A 26,216-nucleotide genomic window follows, 5' to 3' on the forward strand; every position below is an offset into this window, starting at 1 on the left:
GTTACTTCATGTTTAGCAGCATCCTTGGCTTCTACTCACTAGATGCCAGTAGCACCGCCCCCACAATATGCAAACCAAAAATGTCTCTAGACATTGCCAAATGTCCCCTTTGGTGGAGGTGGGGGATTGCCTCCAATTACTGCTGCATTAAATCCATCTCATTGATTTTCTTTCAATCGCCAGATTCTGGTCTGGGCAAAAGAAGGCAACTCCTGGTCTAGAGAGATCAGGGTTGTTATGTCATGTTATGAGAGAATATAAAATTATAGCTAAATTCTGAGGATCACTTTGTGCACATTTATTTACACTCATCTATCTCAGTTACTCTAACAAAATACTGGGCAATTTGTAAGACTATTTATGGGTATATATAGGACAGAAAGAGGAAAAGTAGAAAAAGTTGAATTTATTGGGAGTAGTTGAGCAATACTGCAAATGAATTATTTACTCATATTTGGCAGAACCCTTTGTGGTCTCAAGCTTCAGGAGGGCAGACAAGTCCCTCAGCTCCATGACTAGGTGACCAAGGAGAGCTCTCATATCCTGCATTTGTTTGAGAAGAGTGCCCATCTGGTGATATAGATGGGGGTCTGGCACCTGCAGAGGAGAGGAGAAGCCTGGATTCTTAGAAGGGGTGGACAGTGGAGGCTGAAGTCCAGGAGAGGCTGTTGGAGTAGATTCTGGAACAGCTAATTTCTGAGGAGCTGGATTCAAGGTGGGGGATGCAGTAGAGCTGGAGGGACCTGTATTATGGGGTAAGAGGCACATGTAAGAGTGAAATCTGACTCTGGCCCTAACCTCATATTCGTGGTCAATCTTTCTTTGTTTTCTGAAAGTGGCTATGGGGTCCAATGGCAGCCGAGGTTTGAGGATTCCCTCATGGTTAAAATTTGAATCGGAGGCTTGGCTACCACAGTTTGAAAATCTTCAGTGATGAGGCTTCATCATTACAGGGCTATAGATATTAGCCAATTCTTACTCTCTCAAGGCAGAACCTAATTCCCTGTAGTGTGGATGTAGTAACTGGTCCTAGGTCAACATCTTCACTGTATATGACATTAGTGTAATTCCTCATCTTTGTGCCAGCCTTCAGTGTTTTGAGGACACCTCCATTGGCCCCTTGGGTCACCTCCTCTTCAAGATGAGTATCTTCCACTCCTCTCCCCCCATTATTTTTCTTATGACATGGCTTCAAGCCCCCTCATTACCCTGGATACCACCTCTTCTGGATATATTATTTCAGGTCAAATGCATACTTTTTAATTGGGGGTCCCTGAACTGAACATAAACTCCAGACTACCTCATCTTCATTCTAGATACTATATTCCTGCAGATGCCCAGAGTTCATGTTGGGAGAATAAGGTCTATGGGGCAGCAGCTGTGGAGCTGGCTCAGGTCTTTCTTGGTTTGGTGAGGGTGTGCACTGTGGTCTGAGGGAGAAGTTCCCTATCTGTGCTCTCTTCCATCCCCAGGGACTCTGGCTTATTTTTCCTGCCTCCTCTGTGTCCTTTCTTAACCTGCTCATACCAAACCCCAGCTCATGGGTCCAATCTTTCCCTCACTTTTCATACACACCAGACAAATACACACTAACTTACCCTGCACCCGGATCTCCAGCTTGGAGCTCTGTTTCCAAACTTCGTTGTCCTCAGTGACTGCTTCACACCAGTAGGACCCAGAGTGTGCCTCTGAAGCTGTGGGGATCTGGAATTCTGGGGAGAGGCCCCTGCCACGCACTGTCCTGCTGTCCTTGTAGAAGGAGAAGAAGAGGCGGGCGGTTGACCTCTGCAGGGGCAGCTTTGTCTGACAGCTCAGGGTCACTGGGTCCCCCTCTTTGGGCTCAGCTGAGGGGGTGGCTCTGAGAAGTGGGGCTGGAAACAGTTCTGAGGGAGAGAGAGGTGAGAAAGAAGAGCTCAGCCATCCTACATTCAGGTGGACCCATGCCAGGTAAAGAACCCAGCCACACTTTCCTCCCCCTATTTCCATCAGGAATGAACACTCTTAGTGAAGCTGCATTTGAACTTTTCAAATCTTCTCTCTCTTCAACTAGAAAACATTAGAAAAGACCCAGAGATGGGCAAATCTGACAATAGTCCAGACGCCCAATCCCAATCAGTGAACACTGGGAAGCATGGCTCTGTAGGATAGAGCTGTGGGAAGCATACTAAACGGGGAGAGGGCTGAATGACTTGAGAATGCAATGCTGAGATGCTGCCCCTCCTGAAGCCCAACTTGGGCATTTGCCAGCAACACGTTCCTTAGCCTTTGGTGATCTTGCCACCTCCAGTGAAAGACAGTCTTGGTCCCTCTGTGTCTCCCCACCTGCCTCTGCCACAAAGACATTCCCTTCAGCTCTCACCTTGGACCTTGATAGCCACAGGAGATGCTGTTTCTGGGCTCCCGGGACCAGGGCTCCTGAAGATACCACTGCAGTGATAGTGCCCGCTGTCAGCCCGTCGCACCACAGCGATGGATAATTCCCTATTAGGTCCAGGGGGACCCATTGCTGAGCCATCTCGGTAGAAGGTCACCTGGGTCAGTGGCCAGTCTTGCCAGGCCTGGCAGCGTAGAATCAGTGGGTCTCCTTCAAATATAGGGCTGACTGGACCTTGGAGGATCAGCCAGTCTGTGACCCAAAGCAGAATTGAGTGTGACCCACTGCCTTCCTTGGGAGTTCCCTGTGCTACCCACATAGACTCCCCCTAAGCTTTCTCTGAGGGTCCAGGTAATTCTCGCCCCTAGTTGGGAATGTAGAACAACTTCTCTAAGGCCTAAGACTGAGGGAACCTTGGCTTTTGGGCTGAATATGGGGAAGATGGCACAGTAATCCCCCGTTATCCACAGTTTTGCTTTCCATGGTCAACTGCAGTCCAGAAGGAAATGATTCTCCTTCTGACATATCATCAGAAGATCAATAGTAGCCTAATACTACATCACAATGCCTATGTCATTCCCCTCACTTATCAAGTAAGCATTTTATCATCTCACATCATCACAAGATAGGTAAGTATTAGTACAATAAGGTATTTTGGGAGAGGGAGAGACCATTCTCATAACTTTTACCATAGTACATTGTTATAACTATTCTATTTTATTATTAGGTATTGTTGGTAATCTCTCACTGATCTCTTACCGTGCCTAATTTATACTTTACTATAGGTATGTATGTATAGAAAAAACTTAATATATTTAGACTTTCTACTCCCTGAAGTTTCAGGTATCCACTGGGTGTTCTGGAACATATCTTCCATGGATAAGGGGCAGGGGGAGCTACTGTATCTCATCCCATGGCCAGTTTCCTGGGGGCGCCTTCCTGAGTGGGCTGGCAGGCTAAACAGGCAGGTTTGGGAAATGGGAGAAAGAGAAGGCCTATACAAGTCAGTCCTTCCCGAGACCTCACCGTAAGACACAATCAGATGGAAGGGTTTACTGAAAGTGTAGCCCTTGACCTGGAAGTCAACTTCCCTTGGGTCCGTCGAGTCCTCTTGGGTATCGCAGCTGCTGTCCTGGGTCCTGACCGGTCCTTCACATTGCAGCATCTCAAAACCAGCAGCTGAGGAGGGCATGGTTTGAGAACCAGAAAACAATGCTGTGATTTGGAGGAAGAAGACAGAAACTGCCCTCTAGAAGGGAATCTCCAGGGGAATCATCCTTTTTAGAGTGAGAAGGGAAGATGCCAAATCCCATGTGGGTCTCTTGACCCAATACTTTTGAGTTGATTCACTGGTTTTCAAGTGCTTTCAGTGAATGGACCATGGTATGGGGAAGAGGGCGGGGAGAGAATGGCAGAATGTGAACTCACCAGCATGATATCCAGCTGCTGGTGCAGGAAACCAGAGGCCAAAGGCAACAATGACCCCAGAGCAGGTAGACACAGGACACAAGGGAAAGGGAGATGATTAGATTTTAACACTCACCGGGGGGTGTTTATCGTAAGCCATACACCACTAGGCACTTTTACACATGATTTTACTTAATCTTGATGAGATTTCTAGGTATGTGATTTCACTCCCAATTTTATAAATCTAAGAGAAACAGGCTTAGGATAGTTTGACAACTTACCCAAAATTTCAAAAGGGAGTAGGGAATGGAGCAAGAAAGGAAGGTATGTCTGAGTCCAAAATCAGTGTTCACTGTTTAGATTTGATCAACAGTAGGTCTCAGACCTTCCTTGGGGGTTTCCTTCCAAATTTTCATTTTCTCAAAATTCCCTTGGCTGTTCATCCATGAATACATTATCTACCAATTAACTTCCAGTACCTAGCAGTGTCTCCTCCTTCCTTGCTACCTCCTTTTGGGTCTTCATTTTTCAGCCATCTCTACCTTGATGTCCTCTGTCCCTTAAACTTTCCATGGCAACTGTAGAGCCCTTCCTATGTCCTTCTCTCCACTCCAAACCTCTGCTCCCAGTCTGTCCTGGTAACTATGGAACAATTCTTTCTCTGCTTCTGGGTTAAAACTTAGAGTTAAGGATTTCTCATTGTATCTCCTCAATCTATCTCTTAGCTCCATATTGACTCAGGCAAGGTTAATTTCCATTCTTCTCATTTTCATGACTGCTTCTTGTCCCTTAATCCCTCTCCCCTTCTTCTGGTCCCATGGCCATTCACATATACTCAATTCTTCTCTCCATTCTTTCCTGGTTTACTTGCCTTGGTTTCATTCCACTCCCTAAGACCCAAAACTCTTCTTTGACCCTGTAACTTCCCCTAGCAACGCCCCTTTCCACTTCCTAATTCTCATTACATCAGTACCAGGTGTTTTCTTTAGATCCTCCTTCAGCTCCCTTCACCACCCTGCTGCTACCTTTTTCAGTTCCTCCGCTATCATTCAACTAGACTCAGCCTCCACTCCTTTTTGAACATGAACTTGTGGGTTGCCAGGCACTTCCACTCACTAAATTATGTGGTAGGTATTAGTCTCATTTTATGAATAAGAAAATGGAATTAGAGGGGTGCCTGGGTGGCTCAGCTGGTGAAGCGTCTGCCTTCGGCTCAGGTCATGATCCCAGGGCCCTGGGATCTCTGCTCAGCAGAAAGTCGGCTTCTCTCTCTCCCTCTGCCCCTCCCCCCAACTTGTGTTCATGCGCACGTGCACTCTCTCTTTCTCTCTCTCTCTCAAATAAATAAAATCTTAAAAAAAAAAAGAAAATGGAATTAGAGATATCAAAAGTGAATTTTCCAACGTGACAGAGAGCTAGTTAATAGAAGAAGAATGGCTTAAAACCAGTGTCTGGAGTTCTTGCCACAATACCAGTGCTGTATCTTCATACAGTCACCCAGTCCTGTTTCTACGAGTTCAATAAAATGATTCAACAAAATTTTTGTGCAGGGAACAAGGCAGATGCTAAAAATTCAAACAAATTCAACAAGGTTAAAAAACAAAAACAAAAACAAAAAAGCATTGTCCCTGTCTACAAATAACTCAGTTTAATGGACAGCACAGTCATATGAAGAGATTATATCAGCATGAGGAGGAAAGTAATAACAAAGACATATGACAGGCAGCCATTAGGGCAGAAAGGAGGGTTCAAAGAAGCTTCCCTGGTGAAGATGCCACCCATGCAGAATCTCCAGGGGATGCCTAAAAGTTTGTGAGTGAGAGGGAATAGGGGCCATGGGGAGAGCTCATTTCAAGCAGAGGTAAGCAGTATGAGCGAAGCTTGGAGATAGGTAATAACCCAGTGTGTGAGTGGATAAATACAAGCAGGTCGGGGTTTATTACAGCATAATATGCAGGGCTCATAGGCTAACAGCAGAGGCTGCAGAGGTTAAATAGGAACCAGGCTATGGTGGGACTTGTGTGCATTGGCTGCAGAGTGCAGAATCCATTTCAAGGGCACAAGGCTGAGACATGGAGGTTAGTCAGCAAGTTATTGGACTATCCAAAGTCCACAATGATGAGGGCTTTTCCTAGCATACTATTAGTTCTGTTTCAAGGAAGGGACTGTCTCTAAGAACAGTTTAGAAAGTGCATTTGGCCAAACTTGCTGATTGATCATATGCAGTGGATGGAGAGGGAGGACTCTAGGTGTTCTCCCAAGTTTTTGGCCTGGAAGCCCGGGTGGATGCCATGAATTGAGATCAGACATAGTGAAAGATGAAATTAAGAGAGGTAGGGGCCAGGAGGACAGATGAGTTCAGCTCTGGTCATATTGTGCTGAGATACCTGTGAAACATGCAGGTAGATATGTCTTGTGCAAAGTTGGATCTTCGACTGTGAAACTCAAAAGCACAATTAGGGTTGGAGATACGACTTTGGACTCTTTTTTTTTTTTTTAAGATTTTATTTATTTATCTGACAGAGAGAGACACAGCGAGAGAGGGAACACAAGCAGGGGGAATGGGAGAGGGAGAAGCAGGCTTCCCACGGAGCAAGGAGCCTGATGCGGGGCTCGATCCCAGGACCCTGGGATCATGACCTGAGCCGAAGGCAGATGCTTAATGACTGAGCCACCCAGGAGCCCCTCGACTTTGGACTCTTAAATAGATAGTCGTAGTGGTAAAAATGATACAGATAAATGAACTCACTGAGGAAATTGTGTAAAGAGTGAAGGGTAGGGAGGCAGGAAAGCAACAATAGAAAACACCAGTCTTTAAGGGGAAGAGAACATAAGCCACCGAAGGGACAAAGACAGGTACATGGAGTGCAAGGAAAAAATGGCACATGGAAGTCAGGCGAGCAGAGAATGCCGAGAAAGAATAAGTGACCAACACTGCCCAATGCAGCAGAGAAGTCCAGCAGCAGAAGAATTAAAAGGTGGGCCATGGTGCAGTCCATATGGAAGTCATTGCACCCTGGCAAAGCTGATTCCAGTAGAAGCCAGACTGGAAACACTGAAGTATGAGTGAGAAGTGAGAAAGTGGAGAAAGCAAGTGCAAACTACTCTTTCAAGAAATGTGAGGGGGGGCACCTGGGTGGCTCAGTCAGTTAAGCGGCTGCCTTCAGCTCAGGTCATGGTCCCAGGGTCCTGGGATCGAGCCCCACATCAGGCTCCCTGCTCGGCAGGAACCCTGCTTCTCCCTCTCCCACCCCCCTGCTTGTGTTCCCTCTCTTGCTGTGTCTCTCTCTGTCAGATAAATAAATAAAATATTTTACAAAAAAAAAAAAAAAAAGAAATGTGAGAAAAGGAAGAAAAAGAGTTGAGATGGTAGCTCAATAGGGCATCACAGTCAAGTGGACTTTTAGAATGGAAAAGGCTTGAAGATTTTTATATTCAGAAAGAGCCATTCAATCCTGCACACCAGACCTTCTAATATCTACCCTTCATTTCCCATCTGCACATTGCTTCTTTGGGCCAAAGTCAGACCACGTATCTTTCCATCGATCAAAGTCAGGCGCATCTCCTTTCCCACACCAATGTTCAAACATAGCACTTACCCAGCAGCATCTGGACTGCCCAGAGCATCATAGGAGAAAAGTAGAGGACCCCAGCCATGAGGACAGAGCCCAGCTTCATGGTGACTGTGTTTAGGTCTCCTGCAGCCTCTAATGCACTGATTTTCTTCAACACGAAACCTCTCAAATTAGAAAAGAGGAAGTAAATCTAACTGTCTCATCTCCTTGCATCTGGGGCCTATTTTCAACCTTGTGATTGGCTTTCATCATTCAGATTTGGCTAGGTTGGCTCCAGCATCGTCTACATCCTTAGGACTGTGGGTGAAATAGTAACACTCTCAATTGTTCAAGAACTCCCCCATAGAGCTCAGAGACCTTCCAAAGCACATTATTTTCTGATATCCCTCTGGCCTTCAGGACACTCTGAGAAGGGTCAGGGCAACAGCCCTTCATTTCACTGATGAAGCAGCTGGGGACAAGAGACAGGGAATTGCTTGAAGACAACATGGAAAGTCACTGGGAGAGCAACAATGAGAATTCACGCGTCCTGCCCTATTCTGCTCCAAGGCTTCCATGTTTCTAGTGACCAGACTGTCGAAAGGGGAAGTGGATCAGTAATGGCACCCGATCAGATATCAGATTAGTCCCTTGTGGGCTCCAACCAACCAAAGCCCACACAAATTTGTATGAAAATTTCTCTAGACTCATGTCTCAGCTCTCTGTTTCTGCAGCAAGATTAAGGCTATTTAGTCTCAGAGGAAATCTGAGTGTGAGGCAGAGTCCCCTGGGAAAGAGGAGAAGGAAGAAGAAAATTGACTTCCAGAGGACATAGCAGTAAGCCCAGGGCTCAGGCTCAGGGCCAAAGCTTGAGCCACTGATCCTGAGGAAATTAGAGACAGGAGGCATCCGATAGCTGGAGAAACCTAAGGAGACTCAGGAATAAGAGCGATATGGAGGCTATAGCATCTCTCGTCAGCTCCAGGTGGCCTTATGAGAACCGTTGTCCTTGCCTCTGAATGTTTGCTGTTGGATCGAGGCCTCCTTAATGGCGGGGCTCATGCCTCTTGTCCCAGGGACCACACTCCTTACCCTTCCCCTCCCCATCATAACACCCACCATGAGATGAAACAAGTCATCAGAAATGGGAGAAAGCAGTCCTGCTTGAAGGCAGAGGGAGGGCCAGCATGACCCTTCAGCTGTGCAGAAACCACAGATCAGAGCACACATATTAGCAACACGGGCATGAGAGAACGGATATTTCTCAATCTAAAATAAGCATTTAGAATAAATTTTCCACTATCTGAGAGGCATATATTTTTGTGCAGGTGGCCCCAGGGAATCCAGCGGGGGTTGAATATGGGCGTGGGGAGAGTCAGTGAGGCAGTAAGCCTTGCAGCTGATGTGATGTGAAAGACCCAGCAGCCTCAGAAGAGGAAGAAAATTGTTGGCCAGACCTAATCAAAATTAAGAAAATGAAATGTGTTTATATGGACCTCTACTCCTAACACTCCCTAGAACAGAGTCTCAGGGTTAGATAGGTCTTCAAGGGCCTTCTAAACCAACCACAAAAATCTTTCCCTTCTTACGCCACCCCTTCTCTTTAACTGCCCTTCCACACTATCATACCTGGATAGAGACCCTCCTCCATACCATCGGCATCAACTCACAAGATCTCAATATGAGAAGCAAGAAGGCCTCTGAAGACGTGGGGTGAAGCTATCGTATTCTTCACACTTAAATTCCTACTAAGGCCTCTGGGAAATTTTACTCACTTGAAGCCTGATCAATGAACTATTTAGAGTAGGAGAAAAAGGCAAACTTTGGCCTTGCTATGTGCTTATGAAGACTGAAATCCAGTTCACTGAGTTAGCTATGCCATCAGGATGGGGAGATGGGGCAAGTCCTTGACTTCACCTCATCCCGGCACCATGGGTTAATGTCTGTTACCATTCCCAGCTGCACCTGGCTTGTCACTAGCAGGTTGATGCTTATTTTTCCTTTGTTTTTAATTGAGTAGATAAAGATATTTATAAAAGATGTGAAGGTTTAAAGAATAATAGAAAAATATGCAGTTTTGTACCCTTGCCCGGTTGAAGAAATAGAATAATACCTTTATCCTGGAAGTACAGTGTGGGTCCCTTCTGATTACATTCTCTTCCTTCCCCGTGATAATCATCCACAACCCTAATCTTGTATTTATCGCCCCCCTTTATTTTATAGTTGCAATAATTTTGTACTTTTGAACTTTCAATAAATAGAATCATATTTTATTTATTGTTCTAAGACTTAATTTCTTCTTTCTTCTTGTGAATTTCTTTTATTAGCCTTTTGCTTGGTCCTTAATTCCTTACCTGCCATGCTTCAGGTCAGATGTGTGTGTGTGTGTGTGTGTGTGTGTGTAGGATGTTTAAACACTTTTTTAAAGAGTAGTTTTAGATTCACAGCAAAATTGAGGGGTGTAGAGAGTGCCCATGTACCCCTGCCCCTACACACCCATAACCTCTGACATTATCAACATTCTCCCAAGAATGGTACATTTGTTACAGTTGATGAACCTACACTGACACATTATCATCACTCAAAATCCATAGTTTACATTAGGGTTTACTCTTGGTGTTTACATTCTATGGGTTTGGACAAATGCATAATGACAGATACCCATTATTATAGTATCATGTGGAGTATTTTCACTGCCCTAACCACTCTGTGCTCTGCTATTCATCCTAAACCCTGGTAACCACTGGTCTTTTTACTGTCTCTATAATTTTGCCTTTTCCAGAATGTCACAGAATTGGAATCACACAGTGTATAACCTTTTCAGACTGACTTCTTTCACTTAGCAATGCGTATTTGGGTTTCCTCCATGTCTTTTTCTGGCTTGATGGTTCTTTTTTTTTTTTTTAGCCCTGAATAAAATAAATAAAACTACTATGGACACTATTATACCAGTTGTAACATACACATAGGCTTATTTATAGTGAGATATAATGGACATAAAACATTATATTAGTTTCAGGTGTACAACATAAGTATTCAATATTTGTATATATCACAGAATGACTACTACAACTCTAATTAACATCCATCACCACACATGGTTACAATTTTTTTTTCCCATGATGAGAACTTTTAAGATCTACTCTCTTAGCAACTTTCAAATATACAATCCAGCATTATTAACTAGAGTCCCCATGCTGTAGTTATAACCCCATGACTTACTAGCTTTCATTTTTATTTTTTTTCGAATACCATTTTTTTAAAAGATTTTATTTATTCACCTGACAGATAAAGACATAGCAAGAGAGGGAACATAAGCAGGGGGACAGGGAGGGAGAAGCAGGCCTCCCGCCGAGCACGGAGCCCGATGTGGGTCTCGATCCCAGGACCCTGAGATCATGACCTGAGCCGAAGGCAGACGCTTAACGACTGAGCCACCCAGGCATCCCTAGCTTTCATTTTTATTGAGCAACTAGGAGTAGACTGGCTGACCCATAGAGGTGTAGGTGTATGTTTCACTTTTTTATTTTTATTTTTAAATTTTTATTTATTTATGTAATTATGTATTATGTGTGTACTTCTATAATTTTCTATTGTCATAAAATATACACAACATAAAGTCAACCATCTTAACCATTTTTAAGTGTCCAGTTCAGTGGTATTAAAGACATTCATAATATTGTGCCACCATCACCACCATTCAACCCCATTACTCTTTCATCTTATGAAACTGAAACCCTGTCCCCATTAAACGAGAACTCTTCATCTTCCCCAGTAGAAGGGCATCCACCATTCTACTTCTATCTCTATAATTTTGACTAAGTACCTCAGATAAGTAGAATCGTATTTGTTTTTTATGACTAGCTTAGTTCACTTAGCATAATGTCTTTAAGATGCATCCATGTTGACGCCTCTGTCAGAATTTCCTTTCTTTTTGGGGGGCGCCTGGGTGTGTCAGTCAATTAAGCATCTGCCTTCAGCTCAAGGCATGATCCCAGAGTCCTGGGACTAAGCCCCACATCAAGCCCCGCATTGGGCTCCCTGCTCAGCCGGGAGTCTGCTTCTCCCTCAGTCTGTCACTCTGATTGCTTGTGCTCTCTCTCTCTGACAAATAAACACATAAAATCTTTTTAAAAAATTAAAAAAAAAGAATTTCCTTCCTTTTTAAGGTTGAATAATAAATATTCCACTACATCATATATGTACACCACATTTTGTTTATCCACGGATGGACAGTTGGGCTGCTTCCACAATTTAGCTATTGTGAATAATGCTGCTAAGTACATGGGTGTACAAATATCTCTTCGAGACCCTACTTCCAATTCTTCGGGGTATATACCCACAAGTGGAATTTCTGGATCATATAATACTATTTTTAATTTTCTGAGGAACCACCATTCACTTTCCGCAGCAGCTGTACTAATTTACATTCCCACCAGCAGTGCACAAAGGTTCCAATTGCTCTAAGTCCTCAGCAATACTTGTCATTTTCTGTTGGTTTTTTTTTTTTCTGCTAGTAGCCATCCTAATGGGTATAAGGCAGTATCTCATTATAGTTCTGATTTGCATTTCCCTAATGATTAGTGATCTTGAGCATCTTTTTATGTGCTTATTGGCCATTTGTTTATCTTCTTTAGAAAAATGTCTATTCAAATTCTTTGCCCATTTTAAAATTTGATTTTTTTTGTTGAGTTTTAGGAGTTCTCTGTATGTTCTGGACATGAACCCCTTAGCAGATTTATGATTTGCAAATGTTCTCACTCATTCTGTGGGTCGTCTTTTCGAGATGTTGATACTGTCTTTTGATGCAAAAAATTTTTAAATTTTTATAAAATCCAATCTATTTTTCTTTTTGTTGCCTGTACCTTTGGTGTCATATCTGAGAAATCAATGTTAAATTCAATGCCATGAAAATTTGTCCTATGTTTTCTTCCTAAGGGTTTTATAGTTTTAAATCTAATACGTTTAACTATTTAAGAAACTGTCACACTGTTTTTTTCAAAGTCGTTAAACCATTTTACAAACCCACTAGCAGTGTAGGACAGTTCCAGTTGCTTATTCATTTCTTCCAAAAGAGAGACAAAAGGAATAAAGGGAGGGTGTGAGGAAGGGAGAGAGGGAGAGAAAGAGGGAAAAAGGGAAGGAAGGAGGGGGAAAAAGCAGGAAGGGAAGAAAGGAGAGAGGTAGGGGGAAGAAAAAAAAAAAAGAATACACTCAGGTCTAGTTTCAGGTTGCTCAAGTAGAAGCTCGAAGTGTCCAGACAAGCCAGACATGAATTGACATGCCGTAGATGCATGCTTTTCGTGCACAGATTTTAGAACCTACATTTAGAAAGCATGCACAAGGATGCACTGTCTCCCATGCACCAAACCTCTCACTCAACAGTTTCTCTTTCAGGAAGTGGCTCTAATTCCTCAGGAAAGCTAATCCCTTACCCCCGGGACACCAGAAGTATGAGAAACTCACTCTGCTGGTTGGTCTCATTTTCACAAGGAAAACACACATTCCTGGAAGATAGTGCCCTGAGCTTTTCCTTTAACTCAGCTGCTGGCAGCAAATAAAAGAATTAAGGATATTTCACAGAGGATAGTGCCCTGAGCTTTTTCTCCTTGAAAAATTAATACTGGTTGAGGTTCTTGGGCCACAGAGGATCAAAAATATATATGTGTGTGTATTTTTTTTCTTACTCTTTCTGTGATGATGGGTCTGCAGATTCATCCAGCAAAACAGGGTAATTCTGAGCTGGCAAGAGGTAGAGCACAGAGGCGGGCAGGTTCCTGTTGGTGCCCAAGATGATGATCTATCTCCCTTCTCTTTGCTGCTTTATTTGGGCCTGTCAACACAGAGCACAGCCTTCAGTTCTCAGCTGCTCAGTGTATTGCTTCATGTAATTTGTTAATTAACTGAAATATATCTCTCAATGTCTTTGTTGAAGTAGACTATCTAGCAGAACCACAGGCTTTTCCCCACCCCCAACAAACATGAACGAAAAAATGAAAGGGTCAGTAACTGCTTCTTATTTGACAGAACAATTTTACAACTATGTATTCTGTGCAAGAATACAGAGATGTCAATTACAACATTATTGTCCAGACAACACATTCTAAAATAAGATAACCAAATAGAATCACGGGTTTCCTTTTGAAGGTGATTTTCATTGAACATGGCAATTTTTTTTAAGAAGTTCTTCTACAAGGCCCCCTTAGTCAAGTTTTACTTCCAAAAACAGATTGATAATAACACAGCAAGTTGGTAAACAATTATGAATATTCACACAAGTCTCTATTTTACTCAAGAAAACAAGACTGATATTCTCATAAAAGTCTTTCATTTAACACCTTATCAAATTGGATTCTTTGGGCCAGCTTTATGGTGTAGAAGGATAATGCTTCTGTTGATTCAGAAGAGAAGGGATACTTCTTTCATCTCTTTCAAGACTCCTTTTATTAGTTACAAAGTTTTTAAGTTTAGGGCCTGCAATTTTATTGGTTATCACTGTAAGCAAAAAGGGGGCCTATAAAACTCTATTTTACTGGTAGAAATGATGTAGAAATGAATAAGATCTTACTTAATATAACAACATAAGGCACATAGAATATCAAGCTTCCAAATGTTTTTTGCAACAATACTTGCTCATTGGAGAAAGTGTCAAAAATACAAAAAAAGGAAACAAAGAAATAAAAATCATTTGTAATTCTTCTACCTAGAGACTTTTCTTATTAATTGTTTCATTTATTTTCTTCTTAGGTGTTCCCCTCCCCCAACAAGCTCAGGGGGAAAACATAGACTATGATTAATTTTATGTACTGGTAGAAAATATAAGTTTAAATATGTATATTAAATACATAAAGCTCTAGGGGTGCCCGGGTGGCTCAGTTGGTTGGGGGTCTGACTCTTGATCTCAGCTTGGGTCTTGATCTCAGGGTCGTGATTCGGGCCCTGTGTTGGGTTCCATGCTGGGCATGGAACCTACTTAAAAACAAAACAAAACAAACCCCCACAAACAAACAAACAAAAATACAAAGCTCTAAAAAAATATATCTAAAACTCTAGATATCTGGAGTAGGGAATGTGGAGTAGAGGTACTCTTCCTTATTTTCCTACTAAATGCAACTAAAAATTCTGGATGTTACATGTAAAAATAAAACCCTTAAAAATGTAAAGAAGTGGGGCGCCTGGGTGGCTCAGTCTGTTAAGCGGCTGCCTTCGGCTCAGGTCATGATCCCAGGGTCCTGGGATTGAGCCCCGTGTTGGGCTCCCTGCTCAGTGGAGAGTCTGCTTCTCCCTCTCTGCCTACTTGTGCTCTCTCTCTATCTCTCTGTCAAATAAATAAATAAAATCTTTAAAAAAAAATGTAAAGAAGAAGGCAAACCAGCTAAGGATCTTGGAGCCCAAGAAACAAATGATGGTATGTTCCCTGGGTTTTCCTTTTGCTTTCTATATCCCAGACTTGGAGTTGAAAGAGCCAGCAGCCCAGAAATGCAGTGGCACAGAAAAAAAAAAAAAAAAAAAATTCCCAGCAAAAGCCTGCTCTCTTTGGCCAAAGGACAGGGAAAGGGACAGTTTAGCATGACTGAAAATATTTAGACAGTAAATGTTCTACTTCAGCAACTCAAAGGAAAAAACTATGGCCCCACCACCACCCACAAAAACCTTAGAAAACTGGGGTGACTGGCTGGCTCAGTCAGACTCTTCCTCTAGGGGTCATGTGTTCCAGCCCCATGTTGGGTGTGGAGATTACTAAAAACAAACAAACTTAAAAAACAAAAACAAAATTATTAGAAAAAGCATCAGTAGACTCCAGAGCGGAGAAAATTACCACAGACCATTATATGGACATTATATAATAATAAAATGGTCAGGGCGCCTGGGTGGCTCAGTCGTTGAGCGTCTGCCTTCGGCTCAGGTCATGGTCCCAGGGTCCTGGGATCGAGCCCCGCATCGGGCCCTGCTCAGCGGGAAGCCTGCTTCTCCCTCTCCCACTCCCCTTGCTTGTGTTCCCTCTCTCGCTGTATCTCTCAAATAAAGAAATAAAATCTTTAAAAAAAATAAAATAAAATGGTCAATCCACCAAAAGACATCCCATATGTATATATACCAAACAAAAGAGCTGCAAAACATGTGAAGCAAAAATGATAGAAAAGTTGACAAATTCACAATTATAGTTGGAAGCTTCAACACTCCTCTCAACAATTGTTAAAACAACTAGATAGAAAATCAACAAGGATATAGAAGAACCTACAACGCCATCAACCAACAAGATCTAATCAATATCTATAGAACACTCCACCCAATAAGAGGAGAACATACATTCTTTTCAAGTGTCCATATACTAAAATAGACCATATCCTGTGCCAAAAAAACTGCTCAACAAATTTTCAAAAATTAAAATCATACAGAGTGTGTTTTTCAGCCACAGTGGAATCAAACTAGAAATCAATAACAGAAAGAAACAGAAAAATCTCTAAACAGTTGGACACTAAGCAACATACTCCCAAATAATCCGAGTCAAAGGAAATTAGGGGCCCCTGGGTGGCTCAGTCAGTTAAGCATCGGCCTTCAGCTCAGGTCATGATCCCAGGGTCCTGGGATCCACACATTGGGGTCTCTGCTCAGTGGGGAGTCTGCTACTCCCTCTGCCACTCTGCCTACTTGTGTGCTCTCGCTCTCTGTCAAATAAATAAATAAAATCTTTAAAAAGGGGGGATTAAAAAAAGATACACTGGACTGAAAAATGAAGATACAACATATCAAAATTTGTAAGACATAGTTAAAGCAGCATTGAGAGGGAAATGTATAGCACTAACTGCATATACTAGAAGAGAAAAATCTTAAATCAATGATCTAAGCTCCCTGGAAAAAGAAGAGCAAAATAAATCCAAACAAGAAGAAAGAAGGAAATGATAAAGATGAGAGCAGAAAAACAATAAAATGGAAAATGGAAAAACAATAGAGAAAGTCAATGAAGTTAAAAAAAGAGAAAATTAATTTTTCCTTGAAAGACAAATAAGACTGACAAACCTCTAGCAAGACTGACAAAGAAAAAAGAGAGGAAGAAGACATAAATCACCAATATCTGGACGAAACAGAGGATATCACTACAGAAACTGCAGATATCAAAAGGAAAGTAAGGAAATACTACAAATAATTTTATGCACATAAATTCGACTACTTAGGGCGCCTGGGTGGCTCAGTTGGTTAAGCGACTGCCTTTGGCTCAGGTCATGATCCTGGAGTCCCGGGATCGAGTCCCGCATCGGGCTCCCTGCTCAGCGGGGAGTCTGCTTCTCCCTTTGACCTTCCCCCCCTCATGCTCTATCTCATTCTCTCTCTCAAATAAATAAATAAAATCTTAAAAAAAAAAATAAATTCGACTACTTAGATCAAATGGGCCAATTCCCTGAAAAGCCCAAACTTCCACAATTAACCCAAAATTAAATAGATAATTGAATAACCCTATAATTTTTTTTAAAGATTTTATTTGCTTAAGAGAGAGTGAGAGAGACCGAGAGAGAGAGCGTAGAAGGAGAGAGAGAAGCAGACTCCCTGCTGAGCAGAGAGCCTGACATGGGTCTCCATCCTAGGACCTTGAGATCATGACCTGAACTGAAGGCAGACACTTAAGTGACTCAGCCACCCAGGTGCCCCAAATAACCCTATAATTAAAAGGAAATTGAATTCATAATTGTAAAACTCCCCAAAAAGAAATCTCAAGGCCCAGATGGTTTTCCTGAGAATTCTGCCAAAAATTTAAAGAATTAACCTCAATTCTACACAATTTTTCAGAATATAGAAGAGGGAACACATCCCAAATCATTTTAGGAAATTATTACCCTGATACCAGAGTCAAACAAAGAATACATGTTATTTTCAAGTGCCCATGGAACATATTTGAGATAGACCATATACTGGGCCAAAGCAAATAACAGGCTTAACACACACACACACACACACATACACACACACATCACAGACGCATATCTCTCATGAATATAAATGCAACAATCCTTAACAAAATATTAGCAAATATAATTTAGTAACATATAAAAGGAATTATACACCATGACCATTTAGGGCTTATTCCTGGAATACAGGGATGGTTCAATATTTTAAAAAGTATTCAATTTAATCCACTGTCTTAACAGGCTAAGGAAGAAAAGTCACATGATAATGGTAATCAATGCAAAAAAAGGCACTTGATAAAATCAACACCCATTCATGATAAAAACTCTAAAAAAAAGGGGTGGGGGAATAGAAAGGAACTTCCTCAACTTGATAAAGAGCATCTACAAAAGACCTACAGCTAGGGGCACCTGGGTGGCTCAGTCGTTAAGTGTCTGCCTTCGGCTCAGGTCATGGTCCCAGGGTCCTGGGATCGAGCCCCGCATTGGGCTCCCTGCTCAGCAGAGGGCCTGCTTCTCCCTCTCCCACTTCCCCTGCTTGTGTTTCCTCTCTCACTGTGTTGCTCTCTGTCAAATAAATAAAATCTTTAAAAAAAAAAAAAGACCTACAGCTAACATCGTACTTAACAATGAAAAACTGCATGCTCTCCCCCTGAGATAGGAAACCAGGCAAAGATGATTGCTTTCACCACACTTATTCAACATAACTCTCTGCCCCGGGCCAACTGTTCAACCACAGTGTTGTTGTTAGGGGCGTCGCTGGGTGACCCAATAGTCAAATTTTTTTCTCACCGTCTGGGATGCCCCTGGGGAGATCTAATTTTCTCTCACTCTTTCTTAATGTCTGAGAGCCCCACACCTCTCTTCAGTAGAGGTATTAACTCTCATATTGGTAGCCCCTGGGCAGACTAGCAATTGCCTCCCCTTAATAGAGGCTGATATTAATTCCCAGGTCTGGGCAATTCAGGCTGAAGTGGGTTGGGCCTTAACAGCAGTGCCTGTTCCCATACACCTTAAGGACCCCACAACTTTCCCTTGTAGGAAAGGTTTTTCGGGCATAACAGGACCCTGTGGCTCGTGGATACCAGGATATGTAGAGATAGCACACGCTCTCTATTGGTTGATCAAGGATACCCAAACAGCTGGTACCCATCTATTAATGTGGGAGCCAGAGTCAGAAAAAGCTTTTTAAAAATCTCAAGAGGGCCTTGTTCTGTGCTCCAGCTTTAAAGGAAATGGCCTTGGGTGTGTTAATCCAGGCCCGGGGGCCAGCTCAGCAGAAAGTGGGATATTCACCAAATAGAGGAGCACAGAAGAGGTGGCTCTGGTATCAGGAAGAAAATCGACTGGTTTTCCTTCTATTTCCAAAACTGCCTGAGGCGCTGGGTTCCCCATGGTCGCTGTTTCAGAAGAGCCATCACGGAGAGCCCCGGGTCCCATCAGTCCCGATCAGGGGTGCTGGCCACCTGAGTCCTCGCAGATTGAGGTCCCCAAAGGCATTCAGATTTCCAGTGACCCCCTCCACAAGCGGGACAAGGGTTACAGGGCCTTGGTTTTTGCCACGGAGGGCATTCTCACTTCCTGTGTCCTGGGCGGCCACAGAGACCAGAGCCTTGGGAGGCTGAGCTGGCGACAGCATTCAGGGCCGCAACTGAAGCCTCAGACTTCCTCTTTAGCTCCTGTTCCTCACTCTGCTCTTGGTCACGATTGTAACAGACCCGCCGGCAGCTCGTTAGAGCTCTTCTAGGGTCCCCTCGGGGCCAACAGCCAACTTTAGCAATTTCTTCCAAATATCTGGGGCCGATTGGGCCTTTAAGAATGATCTCAGCCTCAGAAAAACCAGGGGAGGTAGCTGTGTATGTAATGAGAGCCTCTCATAAGAATACAATAAGGGGGACACCTGGGTGGCTCAGTTGGTTAAGCGTCTGCCTTCGGCTCAGGTCATGCGTGATCCCAGGGTCCTGGGATCAAGTTCCGCATCGGGCTTCCTCAGCGGGGAGCCTGTTTCTCCCTCTGCCTCAGCCTGCCACTCCCCCTGCTTGTGCTCTTGCACTCTTTCTCTCTCTCTCTCTCTGACAAACCTTAAAAAAAAAAAGCTCAAAGTTTAAAAAAAAAATACAATAAGAAAATTGTCGGTGTTTTCCTCCTGAGTTTGGGTTGACAGTTAGCATCATGTTTACTAACAGACTAATATCCTTTACCAGACACTTTGAAAGCTATCTTAACAATTACCCATGAAAACTTTGAGACAGACAAGATTAACCACCATTTTTTACCAACAGACCCAAATATCCTTTAAAAGCACAAACCTATGTCCAGTAATCAATGTTTTAGCACTTTATCCTATTTGGAAAAGACCTAGATGTAATCCCATTTATCATCCAAGAAAACTTTCTTACCAATTACCCACGAAAACTTTGAGACAGAGAAGATTAGCTGCCATTTTAATTTGAGCTTATTTGACCTTCAGCAAACCTAGATAGAATCATTCCTGGTTCTAAACCTCATCAGCTCAGACGGATGAGCAGATACCATGTTTTTTTCCACCAAAGTGGAAATATGCAGTTCATGGCAGGCCAGAGAAGACAGGGAATCTCCCCAAAACAAACATTTTCGGCAGCTGCTTGGGAATATTCATTAAAGTCTCTGTCCTGAGGTAGAACTAACCACAGTTGGCTCCAATTATAGCCATTTACCTGGGAAATGAATGAGGGAGAAGCCCCACGTACTGCTCAATCCCTGTATGATGCAGGCTTGGAAGTGATAGTGATACCAGTTCCCAAGGGGATCATTAGGGTCCCAATTGGGGTCTTGAGGTGGTACAGCCTGGGCTCCAGTTGGAAACTGAAACCACCCATGGGCTCACCCATCCCTTGATCCCTGTATCTTTCAGCAGTGGCCAGAACCCCACATTTTTCTGCTTCGGAGAGGGTCTGATTTAACAGAAAGAAGCATTACATCCAAGTTTGGAAAACTTTGAGGTCCCCCTTCATTTCAGGTCTTGTAGCGGCACTTCCCCTTGCTCCCCCTTGGAGCACTACCTGTTCTTGCAGAGGGTAAAGCCCTCGAGCAGCAGTAGGGGTTCCAACATAGGGTGGGACAGGTACGGGGACCTGATCTTACCCTAGGAAAGATGGAGCCAGGGGTGGAGATTCCACTGTGGACTCCATTTGCCTATCTACTTTTGATGTGGATGTGGTGTTCCTTTGTTCCTTCGCCCCACCCCCCACTTGGGGGGCGGGGCCCGGAAGAGAGCCACCAGGAGGCTGGGATCTATCCTATCTTGATGAGATCAGAACAAAAGAAAATAAGCAGCCTTTTTCCCAGTTAAAACCAGGAAGGTAAAGTCCCTCAGGTGGCCATGGCTCATCCTCCAACTTGTATTGTGGCCATGCCCCAGAACAAAAGAAAATGAGTTGCCTTTGTCCAGTTAAAACCAGGAAGGCATCCAAGTAAATGATATTGAGTGATTTACGGGTCTGATACCCTTCCTATAGTCTATAATGCCAGGAAGGGACTCTAAAGGAGTAAGGGTCATGGTCAGGTCTACAGGAAAAGAGGAAAAAGTGTCCCTTACCTCAATTTCTTATAGTTGATCAGGGAGACTTGGGAAGAAAGGAAAAGGCGCCCCCCACCACAGTTCCTCCTCATCTTTTTCCTGATGTGTGGCCCTAGTGACTCATGCGACTGACAGCCAGAGCCCCATGTGCTCTCTGCGAGGTGCTGGGAGTAGTTGCACTTACCCAGACTTGGCCCTACTTCCAGAGAGTGACCTGGTTTCCTCACCCTTAAGTCTCCCTTAGAAATCAATAGATACACTAGACTTCTTTTAGTAGAATTGTTCTGTCTGGCATGGCCACATGAAGGGACAAGATGGGGCACCCAGGGAGGGGAAATCCACCTGAGATGAGCCCTGATGGAACTGAAAAGTTGGGAGATCCCTTAAATCTTAGTTCTTTTGCCCTGCTTGGCCATTTCTTCACATAGGCGGTGTAGCCAGTCTGAGGGTTGTCCTAGTAATGCCTAGGATAGGGGACCCTCTCAGGTCCTAAGAAAAGCAGTCTTTTCAACAAATAGCTACTGAAGAAATTGGTTTTCCATAGGCAAAAAAACAAAACAAAAAACCCCCAAAACAAAACAAAACAAAAAAACCCAACCCAAGTCTCACACATCATTAAGAAAAAAAAAGAAAGAAAGAAAGAAAGAACTCAAAATGGATCATGGACTTAAACACAAAATGTTAAAACTCCAAAACTTCTAGAAAAATACAGGAGAAATTTCTTTGGGATCTAGTGCTAAGAGTTCTTAGACATGATACCAAAAACATGATCTATCAAAAGACAGAGACTTTCATTAGATACATGGAAATCATAAATTGATGAGTTTAATTTATTTGACTGAGAGTAGCTATAGAAATGTATGTTACAAGGTGTTTGATGAGAAGTCTTAAGTAATCTTGTTGATATAAACTGTATAATTTAAACACTCTGATGAAATTGTGCTTTTCACAAAAATAAAAGAAGAGAAATAAGGAGTATTTAATTCCAGTGGACACAGGAATACAGTAAACAAAGAGACTACCCTAGTGAGGTAAATATCTTAGATGATTTTAAATATATACATATTCCTTGGTGTTTAAAAAATATAAAAGTATTAGAATTAAGGAAGGGGATATTATTTAAGATTAAAAGTTATTGCAAATAGAAAAGATTACAATGTACAAGATAGAATGCAAACAAGAGAGAAGACTTGATCAAAATATCAAAAGCTAATTCTGTGAAACGCCCAATAAAATAGGCCTTTGACAGGTCTGATTAAGATAAACAGAGGTATAATGATGTCTTTAGTATTCAACCATTAAACAACAATATTTTGTTTAATATCTATGAAGTCATGTGATGACCACAAATCTTGGTCCTGTTATTATAGAAAATTGAGTTATAGGGAGTTGAGTTTATTTCCCTAAAGAGGAAAAGGCTAATAAGAAGGAAGATCCTTTTCCTGAAAGATCCCAAGAAAGGTTCAGGAATGGGAGGAATTAGGTACAACACAAGATATAGATCAATAATGATTTTGGGAAAAAAAAGGATATATCTCTGTATAAGGAGAAATTAGACACTTAGGGCCTCTCTCCTACCCAACAGGAGTGGGTATTTCCAGGAGACTAATTTTCCCCCCAACATAGTTAGAGTCTCAAAAGAAATTGAACAAGCTAGCAAGTACAGGTGAATTCAGGTGAGTTGAGTAGGCATCAGTGGCATCTGGTATACCATCCAGGCACCATTTTTCAGGATGCCCTGGCAAGGAAGTAAACCAAGATAGGAAGACATAAGATTCAGGAAAAAGGAGGTTTAATACAAAAGACAGAGGCAGGAAAGTCCCAGGACAACAGCAATACATGAGGGCCTAGAGATCAAACAATCGAAATTAGTGCCAAAGAACAGAGAATTCCAGCAGAGACTTTTTGCTGATGGAAAAAAAGGTGGGGGGGGGGTAGTAGAAAGAAAGAAAGAGAAACTGAAAAATTTCCTGGTACATTTGACCACGTGGGAAATAGTATTAAGTTGTTTCACAATGTTTTTGAAAAATTGGGGAAAAGCTAATAATAGATACATAGACAACTAACCAAATGACAAAAATGAAGCAGTTATTATCTCTAGAGAGGAAAAGATTGTTCAGAAAAGGAAGTGTAATCAGAGAACACTGTGTGTCTCAGTAATGAACAGCAGTCATAAAATCATGATAAAGCTGCATTGGAGCAGTGGGTAAGGAAAGTGGGAAGTGTGTAACGATGGTATAATAAGAGTAGTCTTCATATTCTATGGTGGGAAATCAAATGGATAATATTTAATATTGAAAAATCAAGAGATAGCAGCAGATTATATCATTGGAAATATGGTGGTAAATTAACAGAAGACATAGTTAAAATTGTTGAAAAGCATTGCCTCTGGGGAACAGGACAGAGGGGATGCAAAGAAAGGGTCAAAACCCAGCTATTTCTTATTATATGCCTTATGTTCTACTACATAATTCAAATTGTGTGTGTGTTACTCTAATAGAAAAATTTTTTAAATGTTTAAAAATGAAAGAAAGCACTATCTTCACATATACATTTAAAAACATTTAATGCAGAAAAATCACATAGACCACATCACCATGCAATGAAAGTAGGAAATAACAACAAAGAAGATAATGCTTATTCTTCTTGGAAATAAAATGAACCAAGAAAATACAACAGCCTTCTATATCAAACTTAAGAAGAAAGTAAAACTAGGGGCACCTGAGTAGCTCAGTCAGTTGAGCATCTGCCTTTGGCTAGGGTCATGATCTTGGGGTCCTGGGATCAGCTCCATGCTTAGCAGGGAGTCTGCTTCTCCCTCCCCCTCTACTCCCCTGACTCATGCTCTCACGCTTGCACTCTCTCTCAAATAAATAAATAAATAAATAAATAAAATCTTTAAAAAAAGAAGAAAGTAAAACTAAAGTTATAGATTATTTAGAAACAAGTAACAACGACAGGAAGACATATCAAAATCCAATGGATGTAGCCAAAATAACAAAAAGAGGAAAAGTTATAGCCTTTGTGAATTTGTTTATAAACAGTTTAGAAATAAATGAGTAATGCAATAAATCTAAATAAAGTAGAAGAAACAATGCATTAGGAAACAGAAGGTAAAGACCTGATCAATAAGACAAAATCTGTGACAGGACTAATAAAACAGACAAACCTTTGGCAAGTTTGATTAAGATAAACAGATAAAGTGCTCAAGGTGGTTGCCTCTCAGAATGATTAAGCTAGGTAGGTTGTGGTGGGTGATTCCCCTTTCTAGTGATCGATTTAGGAATGGGCATGTTTCTTAGTCCTGACCAATATGATATGGCAAGATTTCTGGAGAAAGGTTCAACACTTTTAAGAAAGAGACACATAGAAGATGTAGTTAGTCCCTTTCTTTCTCTAGATTTTTGGGTATGATGCTCAGAACTGCTATAATCATCTTGCCGCTAGCCCAAGGGCAGTGCCCAGAGAGTTGCAGAAAACTGGACCCAGAGTCTTGATGTACTGGAGACATCCTGTCTCTGGACTTTTTGTTATATGAGATAATACATTTCCTTATTGTTTAAGCCAATTTGAATCATGCTTTCCTGTTATTTCCAGCTGAAATAATCTAACTGATAGAAGAAAGAAAGCCCAAAAACTAGGTATGAGAGGGGGCAATGTAAGTACAGAAACATAAATTATTACCAAAAAATAGGAAAAAATGTAGTGTACAGCTACATTCCAGTAAAATGGATGATTTTTCAAACTTGACTCCAAAAGAGATAGAAAAGCCTGATGAGACCAATAATGACAGGACACAAAAGTTTGTCAAAGATCTATCCCAAAAAAGGTATCAATCCCATAGGATATTAGAGGAGGAATCTATCAACTTAAATTATCTACTATAAGAGGAAGCTGACAGACATTAGAAACTATAAGAAACAGGGCAGATTTAAGGATGTAGGAAGTTGGTCTCATCCAGGCAGTGTCATTTGGGATGAACTTCACCGCCTTCAGTCACGGTCTAATCTGTTCCAGACTTAAATTCTAGGGAATCAGCACCTCTTGGTGCACCAGCACCTCTTGGTGCACCAGCTTGGGTGCACGCTGTCCTCTGGAATCAGGTTTGAAGTCTGCCCACCTACCCACATGGACTGAGAGGGGCAGTAAAGCTGTTTCGCCAAAGCAAAGCAGTCTTTGTTACTAAAACCAGGCGAAACTCATGCTGGGTAGGGAACAGTAACAGAGTCCATTCTAATCAGATTGGCAAAAATTAAAAGTGTAAAGTGCCCAACATTGACAAGGGTGTCAGGAAATGGGCACTCTAATATACTTTGGGAGGACATGTAAGCTGCTTTTTAGAGACAATATGAGAGTATCCTTTAAGCCAATGATTCTGCTTTAGGAATTTATTCTTCAGAAATAGTCACACGTGCTGTCAAAGATAGCATCCAAAAAAGTTATTTATTGCAGCATTGTGTACAACACTGACCAATTGGTAACATTTAAAGTGTTGGTTAAATAAAATATGGTATAGTATTTGTACTATGGGATACTATGTAATCCTTAAAAAGAAAAAAAGCTCCATGGAAAGAGCTCTATAATATATTGCTAATCAAAAGAAAGCAACTGCATAAGCATATGTAAAGTATAGTCCCACTTATGGTCTTTAAAAAACCATAAATAAGTGGGGCGCCTGGGTGGCTCAGTTGGTTAAGCAGCTGCCTTCGGCTCAGGTCATGATCCCAGGGTCCTAGGATCGAGCCCCGCATTGGGCTCCCTGCTTGGCGGAGAGCCTGCTTCTCCCTTTCCCTCTGCCTGCCACTCTGCCTACTTGTGCTCTCTATCTCTCTGTCAAATAAATAAATAAATAAATATCTTAAAAAAAAAAACAAAACCATAAATAAGTGTTAGATGCATACCAAAAAGTCCAGAACCAAATCCACACCAAATGTTCAACAGCAGTTACCCATAGAAAAAGGAACAAGACCGGGTGCAGTGAAAGGGAACATTCACTTTTACTTCTTTGTATTTCTGTAGTGTTTGAGCTACCTGCTTACAGTGAGCATGAATTTCTGCCTATGTGTGTTTATGAACATGTAAAAATATGATGTGACCCAATTTTTATTTTTTTATTTTTTTTAAGATTTTATTTATTTATTTGAGAGAGAGAGCACATGAGAGCGGGGAGGGTCAGAGGGAGAAGCAGACTCCCCGCCGAGCAGGGAGCCCGATGCGGGACTCGATCCAGGGACTCCAGGATCATGACCTGAGCCGAAGGCAGTCGCTTAACCGACTGAGCCACCCAGGCGCCCTGATGTGACCCAATTTTTAAAATACATGCACCTATTGCTACTGAAAGGAACACGGACTGGCACCCTTTATGTTGTGGTTTATAGGCTTATAGGTGATCTTAATTATCTCTTTTGCTTATCTGTATT

The 26,216-nt window shown here is 42.1% G+C and overlaps 1 protein-coding gene across 2 annotated transcripts; it reads right to left on the bottom strand.

The window, feature by feature from the left end:
• Positions 1-391: 391 nt before the first annotated feature.
• FCRLA (Fc receptor like A) lies at positions 392-7,507 on the bottom strand. Of its 2 annotated transcripts, none has more exons than XM_036103532.2 (6): positions 7,381-7,507; positions 3,803-3,817; positions 3,401-3,553; positions 2,360-2,626; positions 1,599-1,883; positions 392-743 (listed from the first exon to the last, which is right to left on the bottom strand). In XM_036103532.2, the coding sequence occupies exons 1-6, from the start codon at positions 7,457-7,459 to the stop codon at positions 445-447; spliced, it is 1,098 nt and encodes a 365-aa protein (XP_035959425.2). In that variant the 5' UTR covers positions 7,460-7,507; the 3' UTR covers positions 392-444. The 2 variants fall into 2 exon arrangements, with proteins under 2 accessions (XP_035959425.2, XP_035959424.2); XM_036103531.2 differs by having other exon boundaries at positions 3,803-3,820.
• Positions 7,508-26,216: the final 18,709 nt, after the last annotated feature.

Source organism: Halichoerus grypus, chromosome 7, assembly GCF_964656455.1.
Source record: "Halichoerus grypus chromosome 7, mHalGry1.hap1.1, whole genome shotgun sequence".
In the NCBI taxonomy this organism is placed as follows: Eukaryota; Metazoa; Chordata; class Mammalia; order Carnivora; family Phocidae; genus Halichoerus; species Halichoerus grypus.

What these genes read in the sequence shown, in the direction of transcription:
- FCRLA (XM_036103531.2), bottom strand. Translation starts at nt 7,459, where the DNA reads ATGAAGCTGGGCTCTGTCCTCATGGCTGGGGTCCTCTACTTTTCTCCT. An exon ending in TGTGGCTATCAAGGTCCAAG is followed by an intron (nt 1,884 to 2,359) that starts GTGAGAGCTGAA and finishes TCTCTCCCTCAG; the next exon opens with AACTGTTTCCAGCCCCACTT. An exon ending in GCTGGAGATCCGGGTGCAGG is followed by an intron (nt 744 to 1,598) that starts GTAAGTTAGTGT and finishes CCCATAATACAG; the next exon opens with GTCCCTCCAGCTCTACTGCA.